The 15,410-nt window shown below is 34.3% G+C and overlaps 1 protein-coding gene across 1 annotated transcript; it reads left to right on the top strand.

Annotated features, from left to right (window-relative positions):
• Positions 1-2,192: 2,192 nt before the first annotated feature.
• Positions 2,193-12,125, top strand: LOC111027043 (transmembrane protein 205-like). Its single transcript, XM_022305254.1, has 4 exons — positions 2,193-2,703; positions 6,135-6,337; positions 8,152-8,318; positions 10,510-12,125. Exons 1-4 carry the CDS (start codon positions 2,474-2,476, stop codon positions 10,780-10,782), a joined length of 873 nt encoding a protein of 290 aa, XP_022160946.1. The 5' UTR covers positions 2,193-2,473; the 3' UTR covers positions 10,783-12,125.
• Positions 12,126-15,410: the final 3,285 nt, after the last annotated feature.

The raw sequence follows: 15,410 nt of genomic DNA, 5'->3' as shown, positions 1-15,410 counted from the left end.
ATTTAGATTTTCAATCTAAATAAAGGACTTAATAACAGATTATAATTGCGTTACTGTTATAAGAAATTAACTTCGCAACCGTTGGTTCTTTGGTCGGTATTTATTTTTTTTACATTTTCTATATCCATTATCCACGATATTTTATTGTGTAACGCAACGTAATTCCAGCCGTGAAACTCGATCCAAACAGTGGCGGACCGAACTTAACTTTGAAATGATGTATTTTCATAATTAAGTACTTAGCACCACCGCCTACCCCCATATTTACCTATAACAAAGTTATGATGTAAATAAAATGTGACCGAAAGAGCAAAGAGGTCAGATCTCAGCATATAATTTTGAGCCATAGTCACGGATTGGTCGAAATTGAGCCCTTCAGCCCGCCACTGCATGTAACCAATTGTTTTTACCTAGTTTAATTGTTATGTATTTTATGTATAATTACAAAATGAATAGGTTTGGAAAATTCAAGAAGCGTTGTTAAAATAATTGCTTTGAATTATTTTTAATTTAAAATAGAAATGATTGAACATAAATCTATTATTGTATTGTTTAAATTTAAGAAATTTGACGCTATCGCGATGTGACTTTGTGAGACTGCCGTGCAGTCGCCGCCGCATTTGTCTGGTAGGTACGTTATACTGGTACATTGGCAAAAACATACGTGATACAAATAATATGACTAAGCGAAATAAACAACATTCGTATCAAATTGTTCTTATAAAATACTTGAAAAGAATACTTGAATGGCCAAATATTAAGAAATCCATAAAAATTCCAAAAATAAAATAGTTTTAAAAAATGTACAAAATAATAATTTGATTTTTAAGATCACGACATCGGTGCGTGTGAAACGATCTTTGCGCTCGAAAAACAATGTTTTTGGGCTCCCTCGAAACAATGCAATTCACAATTCACATTAAAACCCGTGCCCCATAGTCGTTATGAGCAGGTATATCTCGCCGGACTGTCTCTCTAAACACCGCAATGCACGTACGCGTGCGAGACAAAAATTGTTTGAGATTCCACGAGCGGTCGTGACGTGGGCAAAAGTGTTAAAAAAAAAATACTCTCGTTTATGTCGGATTCCGAGTATGTACGATATATCATACAGATATGTTGGTGTAGAGGAGGTCGTCAAAAATAAGGTATTTTCGCGGAACGATAAGTTTGGCGCCACGCGCGACCCCGACTGTAGGGCACGGCACCTGTAGGCACCTATCGCCACATGGCGGAGCGGCGGCCTATCATTATAATCATCTGTGGTACGACAACGTTACAATATCATTGTGATAATATATTAATATATCGTATTGTATTATTGTAATTAATTTTGCCGTAAAAATATACAACAACATTATACGTATTATAGATTTTTTTAAATTCAAAGCATCTCAGCTTAACGAGTTAAAGTCGAGTTGAAGAAGGTTAATTTTATTTCAACTCTCTAACCTAACTATTTACTTTTAGGTTTCCCTTGATGTTTTTCAACCAACGTGAAATCAACGGGGGACTGACGATGTTGATGTAGAATCTTCGGGGTTTTTTTTCGAGTGGAATGGCTAATCAGCGGTCGGGGGGGGGGAGCTTGTTCCCTTGCCTCCCCCGTCGGTATTTGCACCAATGATTTACGGCAATGTTGTAAACAAAAACGAAAATGAACTTTTTTCAATTTCGCAGAAAATCGTGTACGAGATTTTAACAAAGTCGACTAATTAGTTGACTAGAAATTAAATGAACTTTTTCCTATTTTTTGACATTAAACTCGACCAGACCAAAAACAAATAAAATGAAGCCCGGCCTTGCATATCACTGCAAGTCTGAATTGTGGGTACTGGGTACTGCCGGGTGGGTATAGGTCGTCGTGACTCGTGATACTATTATATTATATTATATTTATTTGTCACGATGTGCTGTGCGACGCAAAAACCCACATCAGGACGGTGCGACTTCATTGGCCAGCTTCGCGTTCTCAAAGGGCGGCGGGAACTCGGTCGCCCGGAATTGTATCTGTTTTAATATTTTAATATTATATTGTTATTGTTGTTGATGTGTTGTGCACGCGAACGTCCGGCGCGCGGCGGTTAACGAATCACGATAATGCGCGGCCGAATGCGACGCGGTGTGAACGCTGCCTGTACGTCGGTCACGTAGGCCAAGTGCCCGATGCCGCCGCGCCGCCTATATATAAGACGGGTCCTGTGCTGTACGCGGTCCTTTACACTGCAAACGACAACCGCGACCGACACGCACTCGCCGACACACCGTCTACACACATAACCAGGTTGCTGCAGCACCACGCCGCGGTCCACCGCGCTTTTCGAACACTGCAGTTCCATAAAAACGCTCGCCCGACGACGATTTTGTTCCCGACGTCTCCCGTTCCTGTCGTCCAATTCGTCGACCGTCGACCGCTTTAGAGGGTATAAAATCGACGACGACCACGACGACGACGACGACTACGACAACGACAATGTGCGGAACGGCCAACCACAAGTCGGAACACGGACACGGTCATCCACACCACTTGTTCAGGGTGCCGGCAGCCCACGCAGCCGCCTACGAATATTTGGTCAAAGAGAACAAGGCGCACACGGCGGCTGACCCGAAGAAACCCGGTGACGTGCTGACCGCCCTCACCAGAAGCACCTTTGAAAAGTGCACGTCGTTCTTCGGAGACTTGAAGAAATCGCCGGCTTACAAGTGAGCATAATATTACTAATAAATAATACTAATAATAAATTAGGAAACCTATTTACGATGTCCCAAAGAGGTATATAGAAACCGTTAAATATGTCCGTCCGTGTCTCTAGATTCCATATGGGTAAGGATACTCTGAGACAGGTACACAATATTCAAAATATAATGTATTATTATTTGTTTCTGAGATAATAAAAAATATTTGGAAAAAGGTTCTGCCGACAAGACACGAATAATAATAATATTTTTTTTTATGTAATAACTTGTTTGAAAATTAATATGTTTAATAATGGTGGACCACTACCGCCGAGAAAATATGTTAACTCCGTCACTTGTGAAGAGCACAGAAATAATAATACTTACCAATATTTCAGTATTCCACTGATCCTTGTAGACTTGAAAGACGTTGAGGATGTATTCCTCAAAAAATAATTGAAAAATTAAAATATTAAAATATAAATTATTGTAATAATATTGTGGTAGTTAATCGTGCACAAACCTATTCTATTACTTATGTCCGTGTCCGAATTAACCACATTATTCCTGTACTTGTTTGATTGACGACCTCTTCGGAGTTCTAGGAAAATCGCTGTCTACTCATATTATTTTTCATTGACAATAATTATTTATCGTCTCAGCGATCCATTAAAATCATATTATTTATCCACTAGCGGGTTGTTCAAACTTGTTTAGCCTGTTTAACTCGCGTACGTCAATAGGCTGCATAATTGTTAATAATATGTATATAATGATGTGCATAATATTGTGTATACATTGTGCGTTGAGCGTAAGTCGATAGAATATATAAAGAGGCACTTAAACGTGTAACATTAAACATTTTCGCGTGTACGGTCGTCTGGAGTCTAGACGGCTGTCAGAATATTCTGGACGTTGCGATTCTCCGAGATAAAAATGTGAAATACGCCATTGTCGTCGTTCCGAAACGAGACGTGAGATGTGAAAGTTATATCCAATCGAGTTGGCCAATGTAGAGTAGGTACCTATAGGTAATCAATATGCATGTGGTTGCGAAAATCTTAAGGAAAATTATTAGGGACATGTCATGGACACAACCTACCTTTACATTATAATAAATGGTGTACTTTTCGCGATCTAAAAAGTTTAGTGTGGTTTTCTGAACACCGTTGAGTGTATTATATTTCGTATCATATTGTATTACACCTTTGTTTCCATTCTATAGGTACTCGAGCACCTATATTATAATATGTAAAACATCAATTTCGTTGCGTGTACACACATACATTTATCAAAGAAAAATGTTTGAACACAAATTTAATTAACATACTTTAGTGTCGTATTCTGTCGTGTTCTTGACAAATACATCACCAAATAGCTATTATAATGACGTAGGTAGCTTCTGCACGATCCATTTTATAATAATAATATTTCACTGCACAATAAACGGCATTGAAAATCGTCACATTTATAACACATTCAAATATGTTTTTATTTATTTGAAGGAATTTAGACCAAAATCTGTTTACACTTGACTCTTTCAAAACAATACTATATCTCGTATTTTACAATCGCAGTTAATGTGACCATGTAGGTATTATTTAAATATTTGTCCTTTAAAAGTAATACCAAAAAAAATTTGACCACGGCGAAGTGTAATAGCTTACTAATATTGCAATTGATGATTTTTAAAATTACTCGTTAATCATTAATCAGCAAACTCCAAACACCTAATAAATACTATTTCAAAACGATACGGCTTAATTTCTATAAACTAATTTTGCCTTGAACTGCCTTGACTTAAAATTAGACCGAATGATTCAATAATATTATTGTTAATAAATCCTCTAAACAAAAATAATTTCATTAATCATGTTCGACATACCTATATATACTCATATACTTAATATATGCTTATATTTAAAGTTTTTAACTGGCAACAGGCGACAGCCGACCAAAACATCCGATGTTTGTAATGGATGGACTTCGAGGTCAAATGTACCAAAAGTATTGAAGTGGTGGGCGGAGAAAGGGTAAAATCCTAAGTGACAAATTATTTTGGCTAGCCCAACAGTGTTTTCCAAAAAGGTATGGGTGTCAATAAGTGTCATAAATACATTTTCGAAGATAGGGAGAAAATAAAATTTGTTTCCCAACCCGAGAATTTGGTTAAAAGCTACAAAACAAAGTCATTCATCCAACATTTTAAGTCTGACCAAAAAATATTTCAGCTATACAATTTTAAAAGTAAATTATTTGGTTATTTCTGTTACATAACAAATAAATATTGCTAAATTAAAAAAACAATAACTGTTTTATAATTACTACAATGAGGTCGTAATTAATGTAGATAGTAATAACAGCATTTAAATGTAGTACTTGTGTTATAAAAAGACACTTCCTGTATTTTATTTTTAATAAATATTATACTTTAAAATACTATACAATTTATAAACCCAATTTTATTTTTTCAATAATTATTTTTAAAATGTCACGTGCCTTTTCCTAAACAGCGTTATAATAATAAAGTGAAAAATAAATGTTAAATTTGTCATGTATCTAGTTATTTATTTGATTTGAAGAATATTTATTTTTAAAGTGTATTTGCGGACCGTGGTACTTTTGAAACCATTACCGCGGGAGTGCATGCGACGCAAAATTAACCAAGCTTCAAAGTGAAACTTTATTAATAATACTCATAGTTAAATGCCAATTAAAACAAAAATATAGAACATCTGCCGAGTTAGTTTTTACGAGCCAAATTGTCTACATTTTTCAAAATTATTTAAAAATATATGCAATACGATTTCTTCAAAGTTCAATTCGTATCGATATTAAAGAAAATTGCTTGAATTTCTGAGGATAACGATTATTATGCACAATTTATAATGTGTTTATGCAAAACAAAATATTATGTAACTTACTACAGATACATAGATAGCAATAGAAACGCATACAATTTGTTGAAAGAACAATCCTTCTACACCCATAATGCATATTATATTCATGAGGAAATAAACAATATTACATTTATTAAATAATATGGATAAAAATAAACAGGTAACTAATAAATGTAAACAGAATAGTAGTTATGCATATCGTTTATAAAATATTTCTGGCATATTTGTACGTTAAACCTGTTAAATTAGACGCAATAAAGTTACATATTTGCTCACGCCTAGTAATGAGCAGACGGACATGTTATTATAATGACGTGCTAAAAAAAATTAAATAAAAATACACAATAATAATATTAAGAATAATTATACGACAAATAATTGTTTATTATAATAATACCTAACCAATTATTGGCTTTAGAAATGTTGTTGAGTAGGTACCGCGTTATAATCATCCGAAAAATCGCTGAATTTCGTGTCGAATTAGCTGTATATAGTTTACGCAATATCCAATTATTATTATGATCAATTATTTTATTATGACCGTTTTTCATCTCTCAGGGTATTGTTCTTTACGCAACCGGCGCACGTGATAATGGCGTTGGCCGTCATTCTGGTCGCCGCGTCCATGTTGCCCGGTGACATGAAGAAAGCGTCAAACGCCAACGGTGAAAGCGTCAAGCCCAGGACTTTCGTCAACTTCGTCTACCTGGCCGCTTTCTGCACGCACGTGGGCGCCCAGTTCTGGATGACATTCATTTCCGGTGAGTAAATAGTGGCCGAGCAAGTTGCAGGTGTTTTTGATGGCCTCGCCGTTTATGTAGAGGACCAAAACGTTAACAAAACACAACACAACGAAAAAAAATTATAATCGTCGACGATAAAAAAAAAATATTATAATAATAAAACTGGCACGTGTGCCTGCGTTTGCCATATTACGAACACTTCCTAATCGTAAATCATAATAATAATTAATAATAATGGGTAAATATTATATTATAGTCGCAGCCGGTACCTATAAGCACGTGCGACATTCGTGGATCGTGCGTGAATAAAAAGTCGATCGTCTCTCGATTGTGATTTTATTTTCTAACAGTCGTTTCGCTCCGCTCGAATATTAATAATAAGTGCTTATATAGATTATGGTTATCGTTTTAATATATTCATCTATCCAAAACCGCACATCCGCAATCGATGGTTTAATGTGAACGAAATGTATAGGTTATTTTTAACGATACCTGATCGAATTTATTGTCACATCAAAGGATTTGTATTATATCTATCTTTATAATATTATATAAATAAAAATTAAGACGAAACTATGCGCCCGACCTATATTATAGACTGCCGGCAATGCAATTTTCTGTATACACGTGTAAATCGTATGCGTATATACAAGTATATTATGATTCATTAATTCAATTATCGCAATTCACACGCATCGTTATAATATTATGTTATAGTGTATGTTAAGGTTGTACATTTTTTTTTTCGTTCCCCTTGAACTTTGAGTCGTACCTAGCTACTATACAGGAGAGTGCACTTTTTGTTATATATATGTTATGATATTTATAATAATATCTTGACTAAAATGTACGGATAGGTGCTTATACGTGCACCAAGTTTTATAAATATACTCGGCTATATTCTTATAGAGCAAACTCTCGAAAATATTTAATATTTTGAGTCTTAAAAATAACTGTGATTACGCGTGCAATAGTACCTACGAGATGACTATTAGGACGGCGATTCGCTTTTTGGGCATGCGAAGCATTAATTATATACACACGCTCGATGACTATTTTCCCCTTGTTTACGAGGTTTTTGGCAGATAATACGAGCAACGAGACGAGAAGTCATTATAAATTTAGCCGCTTAATTTATTGGCACCGGAATCAGTACATAGTCGTGGCGCTCGTTTTTCGGTTTTCAACTGTTCGACTTAGGTACGTGAAAGTATGGAACGGGATAATCAACACTCGTGAGGCGTGAACCAGCCACGGCCTCAAAAAACAATAATTTGAAAAATTTTGAAAACTTCTACTATAATAATCTCTAACCTACACGGAATACGGATGCAAGCACATTATTTAGAAATATAAATTTATACATGAATTATGGAATATATTTCGATAAATCCATGGACTTGGCTTAAATTATTATGTCAACGAGGTGTGCTTAATTTATCCCCGTAGGCTTGAGATATTTGAGTCCGGTTATTAATATTGCTCAAGTCCAATAGGGTTTTTGTTTTAGAATAAAACTATAAAGTGAGATTTTTTACTCCACTCCGCCGTCTTATATAATATGTATACTCAATTGAATTGAGTCAATTCTATCAATGCCAAAATTAATTTACGGCAATCATATGATTGAATATAAATTAACTATATGTTGTGTTTTTATAATAATACCTATTTTATGCAATTATTGTTACTAAATATTTAAGTCTATAAATTGAATAAAAGTAGAGCTTTAAATAACCGTCCTACATTCACGGTATACTTAAACACCTGCTCTATATACTCACTAATGCAGAGAGTATTATTTATTTATTTGTTTGTTTTCATTTCCTCAGGATTGAGCTTGTACTTCAATTTGGCCAGACACGCTTTCGGTGACGTCCAAAAGATTCTGTTTCCCAAATACTTTTCGCTAAACAGTCTGCTAAGCGCCATCACGCTCATCCAATTCGGCAAGATGCACGTCGCTGCCAATGTGTGGGACGTACACACGTATTTACAGGTATAAACAATATGTAAATATAATAATAGATAATAGTAATACTAAAAACAAGTTTATATCTTTGTAAAATTATTTGGACACAACCACAAATCATATATAGTATGCCTAAACTCAGGTCGCTACATTCAAGGTGTGCACCATTATACCAATATATACGTATACGTATAATACAGTAGGTATAATATATTGTACATTTATTTATAATAATAAATAGGCATACTATTAACATATTGAAATAATGGTATATCACCCCGTGTCTACAACTCACCACGAATGTAGCGAACAGAGTTTATTGGCATATACTGTGCGGTTGGCGATTACATCCAAATTATTTGTCGTTAAGTCATTAATCATAAGGTCTTAACACTGCGCCCACTTTTAATACCACCAATATCGCGCTCATCCTGATACATCTGCAGGACTCTCCGTGTACACGCACGTTTGTAGGTAGGTCGTTGCAGGTAGTAGGTACACTACAACATGACTGGCCGTAAAAAAAAAAACAGAAAATATACTCGACGTATTAGGCAGTATTGTGTATAGGTATTTATGGGTAACCAGGTAGCCATATTATTGTAGTGCGTTATATATTATATTCTGGACAAATCATCGCCTGGTTCTAGATCCACACATTTTCGAACGTTGGTAAATATTGTGTACGGTATTTATGTAGGCGGGCCCGACAATAATTCAGTACACGGCAGTAGATCAGTACGATACCTATACAATTATTACCATGAAATAATAATATATTTTATTTACGGCCTCCGGTTGTGCAGGGTGTTGTAGACGAGGACACGTCGTTGACAGTGATATATTATAACGACGAATTGTTGACTGTTGTGAATGTGGATTTTTCTCAATGCGCGACATCTTTATCTCTGATCTCTGCGAAGGGGTTTAGGCGCCTATTGTGTACAATTTTATTTTGTACCCGGGAAGTCGGGACCCATATCTGTGTTTGTCCGATGCACAGGTAATATATTATAATATAATACCTATACCATACTGCGTTACTCTGGAACAAGTAATATAACCCGTTACAACAATAATAAATTATCGCTTTATGGGTACACGTTTGACTGTCAAGTCGGTTTTGTCAACGCATTAAGTGTTATAATTGGATAATATACCTCAATAAACCTTTTAGACGCAGTCTCAATGCATCTTTAATACCATATAAAATAAAATATTATACTTAATGTGTGCATGTTCAACGTTCATGTATATGATTTACTCGCGACAAACATAACTTGACAGCCGCACTGCCGCAGTCATATTCATTTACAAGTTATCTTCATATTCATGTTGCAACTCGCGTAGGGTGGGTGTAGGCGTTTACATTCAGTATTAAATTCGAAAGCAGTTTTTCAGAAATACGATCTTGCTGGTATCGTAATATCTGGTGAACGAGTTAAGGACAAGATACAATAAGATAAATAAATATAATATACCTACAGTCAAAGCGACATCATAAAAAATAAAATGCCATATTATATTACCTTTAGACTTTCAAATATAATAATAACTAACGAGTAAATATTTATTTATTTATTTAATAACAATAACCGCTGTATAGCTATAATTATAAACCAACAATAATTTAATATTTTAAGAAAAAGAAAAAGGAGAGGTCCAAATTGACTTGTGACATGTAACGACGAAGTGGTTGGTTTTTATCATAAAAAATAAAACTTTGGGATGTGGAATGGAACAGAACGACGCAGTCTGATGCGAGAAGATGCTTTTAAATTAATTTTTGATAATAATGTAGAAGAATAACAAAATCAAGTACATTTTTAACTTCGTGACTACGATCGGCTAAAGCAACTAAACGTCAATGTGCCAAAGCGGGGAAGTTATCATGGGTAATATAGGACGAACCATGGTTCTGCAACTTAGGTGGTCTCGAGGAACCGTAACATCCTGACTAATATCTCCCTCCCCTCGGGGAAGTTGAAATCTATCCTGTTTATACGTTAAGCCTAAAACCAGATATCCATCAGACGTCTCGCTCTGCAGATTACATAGGTACCCACATCATTAATATTATGACTATATTTATAAGCTGATTAACGATCACAACTTCAGGCACGTTGTAGATACCTGTAATATGGTGCAAATACCGCAACAATAATAATTAACGACGGCCAAAAATAATAGCGTTTTTCTCGTTTATTTGTCCGGACAGTTGTTCGTGTTGAGCCTGTGCTTCCTGCTGGAACTGATGATTCGGCTGTACGTGGTGCCGCCGCTGTTGCGACTCATCACCGTCAAGACGGCCATCGAGAAGTCTGCGGGCGTCGGCAACGAAGTGGGCCACTACGACCTGGGCCCGCTGGTCGACTGCCCGCATTACATGGCCATCCACAAGGCCTTCAGGCAGGTGCATCTGTTCGTGGGCATCGGTAACGTGGTCACCATGATGTGCACTGCCTTCCACTTGGCGTACATCGCGGCCTAAACTCCGCCACCGCCGCCGCCGCCGCCGCAGCAGCAGAACGACCGGAAATCTTCCTCCCCCCACACACACACACACAAAACCCACTCGCCGCGCATTATTATTGATATTATTTATATGATATAATACACACACGCACACACCAGTAAAATGTGTGTGTATGTTACAGTGACGGCGCCAACATATGCCCGCGGATACAGTGTCATCATACGACACACTAGGCATATAGCTCCGCCACTGTAACTCATATGATAATATCATATTATATTATTATATTTTATGCCATAATACTATACATACTAGCGATATTACTACCACTGCTACTACTACTACTTCTAGTTACTACTACTATAACTACTACCATATAATATATTATATCTGTTGCACGCGCCGCCGTGCGCTCATATAACACATACATTATGTTTTCAATAATATTGCTATATATACCTACCTTATATACACGGGGTCATCCATAACTTAACTGGCTTTTTCGTTTTTTGTTGTTCTTTTTTTTTTTTTTGTTGCTGTTTTCCACTGCCGTTCCGTGTATCTCCCTCTGTATAGTTCAGTGGAAAAGTGGTTATTTTGCTTTACGCGAACGACGGCGAAAATTAATTTTACGACGATTCAATATGCACACCTGCACAATATGTGACGACAATAATACACTACGCTATTATTATTATTATTATTATTATTATTATTACTACATTCACGTTCACACGCGTCATGATGACGCACAGCAGTATAATATTAACGTATAATGTACCTAAATAATGCGATAAAGTATATTATTTAATATCAATTTGATTAAAAAACGTCGTCGGTCACTGGCCGACCAAAGTATGCAGCGTACATATGGTCAGAAATCTTAGGGGGAGGAAACGTCAATTAACGCGTGTTAAATTTATTATAATGTAAGCTTACGAAGTTATGAGTTGGGTTAGGAAATATTTGGGGGCTTCAGGGGGGGATTTTAATAGTACCCATTATATTCATACAAGAATACGCCACGCCGGACTTCCGTCCGTCTTGGTGCGACTCGACGAGTTATACTCCCGACATATCCGACTCCTCTCATTATAACAATATCATAAAATTTGTATAACATAACTCGGTGAATATTAAAAATAATAATGATAATAATGATAAACACAGGTTGGATGTTTTCAAAATGTATCGTTCAAATAACACCTATGCTGTATATAGTTATTAGTAGCCCGCGGCGGGCGCAAAAACGAATTGAATTCACAACAATATATTTTAATACGCACTCCGTACACACGTATAATAATAATAATATTATAATATATTGTTTATAAATGTGTACGCAGTCGTATTTGTCGAACGGTTCCTTTTTTATACCGCGTTCGTTCGCATAACATAGGTATATAATATAATAATATGTCTTAGTAATAAATAATCGGAGTGCGCGAAACTCGTCAAGAAAGACTGCAGTGTATTTATTTAAAACGTAATCTCTATTTTATTTTTATCCACGCGTCTTGTGAGCAGATCGATATTAACTTTTATAAGTGATTTTTTTTTTTTATAACATATTTTATTTTCTCTTAGTTCCTATATTTATTGTTGCAAGCGTCTATAGTTGTACGTAATATATATATATATATATTGTAACACAATAAAATAAATATATTGTTATTTATTAGATAATATGTATAATATTCCTTTAGTAAACATAATATTATATTTTTCCAACTGTACCTACACGCCTGTATCCTGCAGATATCAAATACTATGACTAAAATGGTATCAAATACTAACTGTATTATACTGTTTTAGTGTTTTATGTAGCGGACGAAAAACACATGTTTATGGTTATATATTTTATTGTGCAGTATAATATACCTATAATATGCCTGTAGGTATAAAATATATACCGTGTAATCGAAATAACAAGGAAAAACCAAAAATATTGAATTCAATTAGGTATTATATTTCATAGTTTTTATTGTAAATTACTATCAGTTGCCAGTGTACCGATTATATAATATTTGGCTGTGAAAATAATAATAGATGTTAAGGCCGGGGCATAATTTGAGTACACATCGACTAAAGTTACAGCTGGTAAGTTTATTCCTAGAAATTAATATTTTACTCTAGCAAAGTACAAAAACCGATCGCATTTGTCCGAATACAACTACAGTCTACAGATTGTAATGTGGCATTTTCATAATATTTTGATTTTTGTGTATTTGAGCACAACCACATATCATTCAAAAAATTGAAACAGAAATTTTGGACGATGTACATAATTAAATTCTGGGCCCAAAACCTATATTATAGCCTAATGGAGGGCATTTAAAATAATTTTATTTAAAAAAAGATTATATTGAAACAATGAAACGCATTGTTAATTTTTAATTTTAATCCTAAAAAAATTGTAAATATACTTACAGTGAGTCAGTGAACCAAATACTAATAAATTCGTTTCATACATCACATAATTGAAAACATAAACTTTTGTTAGTCGTTTTTCGAGCATTTTACTCTAATTTTGTTAACTTCTAGTGTATATTTACACATTGTATCGATTAAACTTGATTGGAAATTCAAGAATGTTGTTCCGACCATTATATTTAGTGATAATCCATTAATAGTGGTGCTGTTTTCGAATTAATTTAAATCTAAATAATAATACTTGCAAATGCCATTAACGGCGTAAGGTTAGATTAAACCCCACTAAACCCAACAATTCAGCTCGCAGATCTGACTGTACCCAGGAAAAACGCCATGGGAACGCATTTGACGAGCCACGAGCTGCACCCTATCATCCTCATCGGCGCTCACAGGGGGTGCCAGGGGTCTTTCCCTCCACTATTTTAATTATTATCAATCGTTGTATCACTTAATACTAACTAGCAAATGATGGTCTGTAAAGATCCAACTTACATTGTGATGAGAATGAAGCAATAAACTGTTAAACACTTAAATACTTAATAGAGAATTAAAGAAAATGTATTTAATTTGAAAATGTTACCATCTATGAAAAATGGATATTGGTTATATTAACATTTGATAAAATTTTAAGTAGTTATCTATACCATATATATAAAGCTATTAGCTTTTGAGTTGCACCAAAATAATAAAATCAGTTTTGCGTAATAATTTCCATTTATCCTGATTTTTTTTTCGGCTTATGAAAACTACTGAAAATTTTCAAATTTGACCTCTCTCATACACCAACTAGATTCATTTTCCTATCAGAAAAGATGCTCAAGTAAAATAGGAGCCTTTTTATTATCTACCCCAATAGTTGATGACAAACAGGAAAAATTATCGTAAAATCAATGCATTCATCGTTCAGAATCTAAAATTAATTTGTTACGATTTGAACATTTGAAAAAAAATATTTGCTGTTGCTAATGACCCAAAACAATGATCATAAAGATGGGTAGGGTTGGTTCAAGCATAACCAAAAAATAAAAAAAGTTGTAAATACATCTAAGTACTATAAGTATTAAGTTGCCTACATAATACATATTAATCATTTACTAATTATTCCTTAAATTAATATGTACCCAAGTGGAATAATCCATTCATCTATCACATTTATTATACTCTAAAAGTCTAAAATATACCTATGATTTAAGTACAGTATAAATAACAAACAATTAAAAGGTTAGGTTAAATTTATAATAAATTAAATTTCTAAAAATATACCAATACCACCTACCTATTATGGTGAGCCGTAGGTACCAAATAAAGTCAAAAATTAAGTTCTAAAAGTTAATGTTGTAATAGTTTATAGTGATTACTGATTATTTTTTTTTTCATTAAAGTAGGCCGAATGGATCCTAGTCCACCCCTGATTCTCACCATCTTTCAATGAATAAACATTGATATGTTGAATTTGTTGGAATACTAGGAATTTATTTTTTAAAACTTGTATAAGTAATACAATATAATAGGTCTAAAACTACTTTAAAAATTAAATCTCAGTAATTAGAGTTCATCTATAGGAAAAATTAGGCAGGTACCTACCTAGGCAGCTAGATTTTTCTAGTCTCTGTAAAGCGATGTTTCTTAAACTTTTTTATCCGTGGAACCTTTTTTTATGTGCACATTCACCGTGGAACCCCAACTTCTTTTTTAACTTTTTTTGTATTGAGCTTTTAACAATATAAGTTATTATAGCTTAACCATTAGAACCACTACATCGTTTCAATACTTTCAATGGGTCATTTTATGTAAGGATTATTTGCAATAAAAGTTAAAATGTGTCAGAATTTAAAATTTAAAAAAAAAAAACCACAAGTTACGTGGAACCCTGAAGTGACCTCCACGGAACCCTGGGGTTAAACGCTGCTGTAGAAGACTGCGTCATATCAGAAGATAACTAAATATGAATATTTCATTAAATTATATTTATCAATTCAATTACCAACTATTTAGTCAATAATCTGTATACTTACTGATTAGCCAATAGGTACAGACATACAGTAAGTCCTATAGATAGCTATTAAAGAACTTTAATATGTAACTTAAAAATATTAAAAATACATATACAAATGTCAACGAAATTCGTCAAAACTACAAAAAATTTTAAGTTACGTATTTTGTAGTTACTAATGTATAAAATGTTCGATTTTGTTAGTAACACAAAATTC

Source organism: Myzus persicae, unplaced genomic scaffold (genome assembly GCF_001856785.1).
Source record: "Myzus persicae strain clone G006 unplaced genomic scaffold, MPER_G0061.0, whole genome shotgun sequence".
NCBI lineage: Eukaryota > Metazoa > Arthropoda > Insecta > Hemiptera > Aphididae > Myzus > Myzus persicae.
This window is presented reverse-complemented; position numbering and strand designations above follow the sequence as displayed.

What these genes read in the sequence shown, in the direction of transcription:
- LOC111027043 (XM_022305254.1), top strand. Translation starts at nt 2,474, where the DNA reads ATGTGCGGAACGGCCAACCACAAGTCGGAACACGGACACGGTCATCCA. An exon ending in AAGAAATCGCCGGCTTACAA is followed by an intron (nt 2,704 to 6,134) that starts GTGAGCATAATA and finishes TTCATCTCTCAG; the next exon opens with GGTATTGTTCTTTACGCAAC. An exon ending in CTGGATGACATTCATTTCCG is followed by an intron (nt 6,338 to 8,151) that starts GTGAGTAAATAG and finishes TCATTTCCTCAG; the next exon opens with GATTGAGCTTGTACTTCAAT.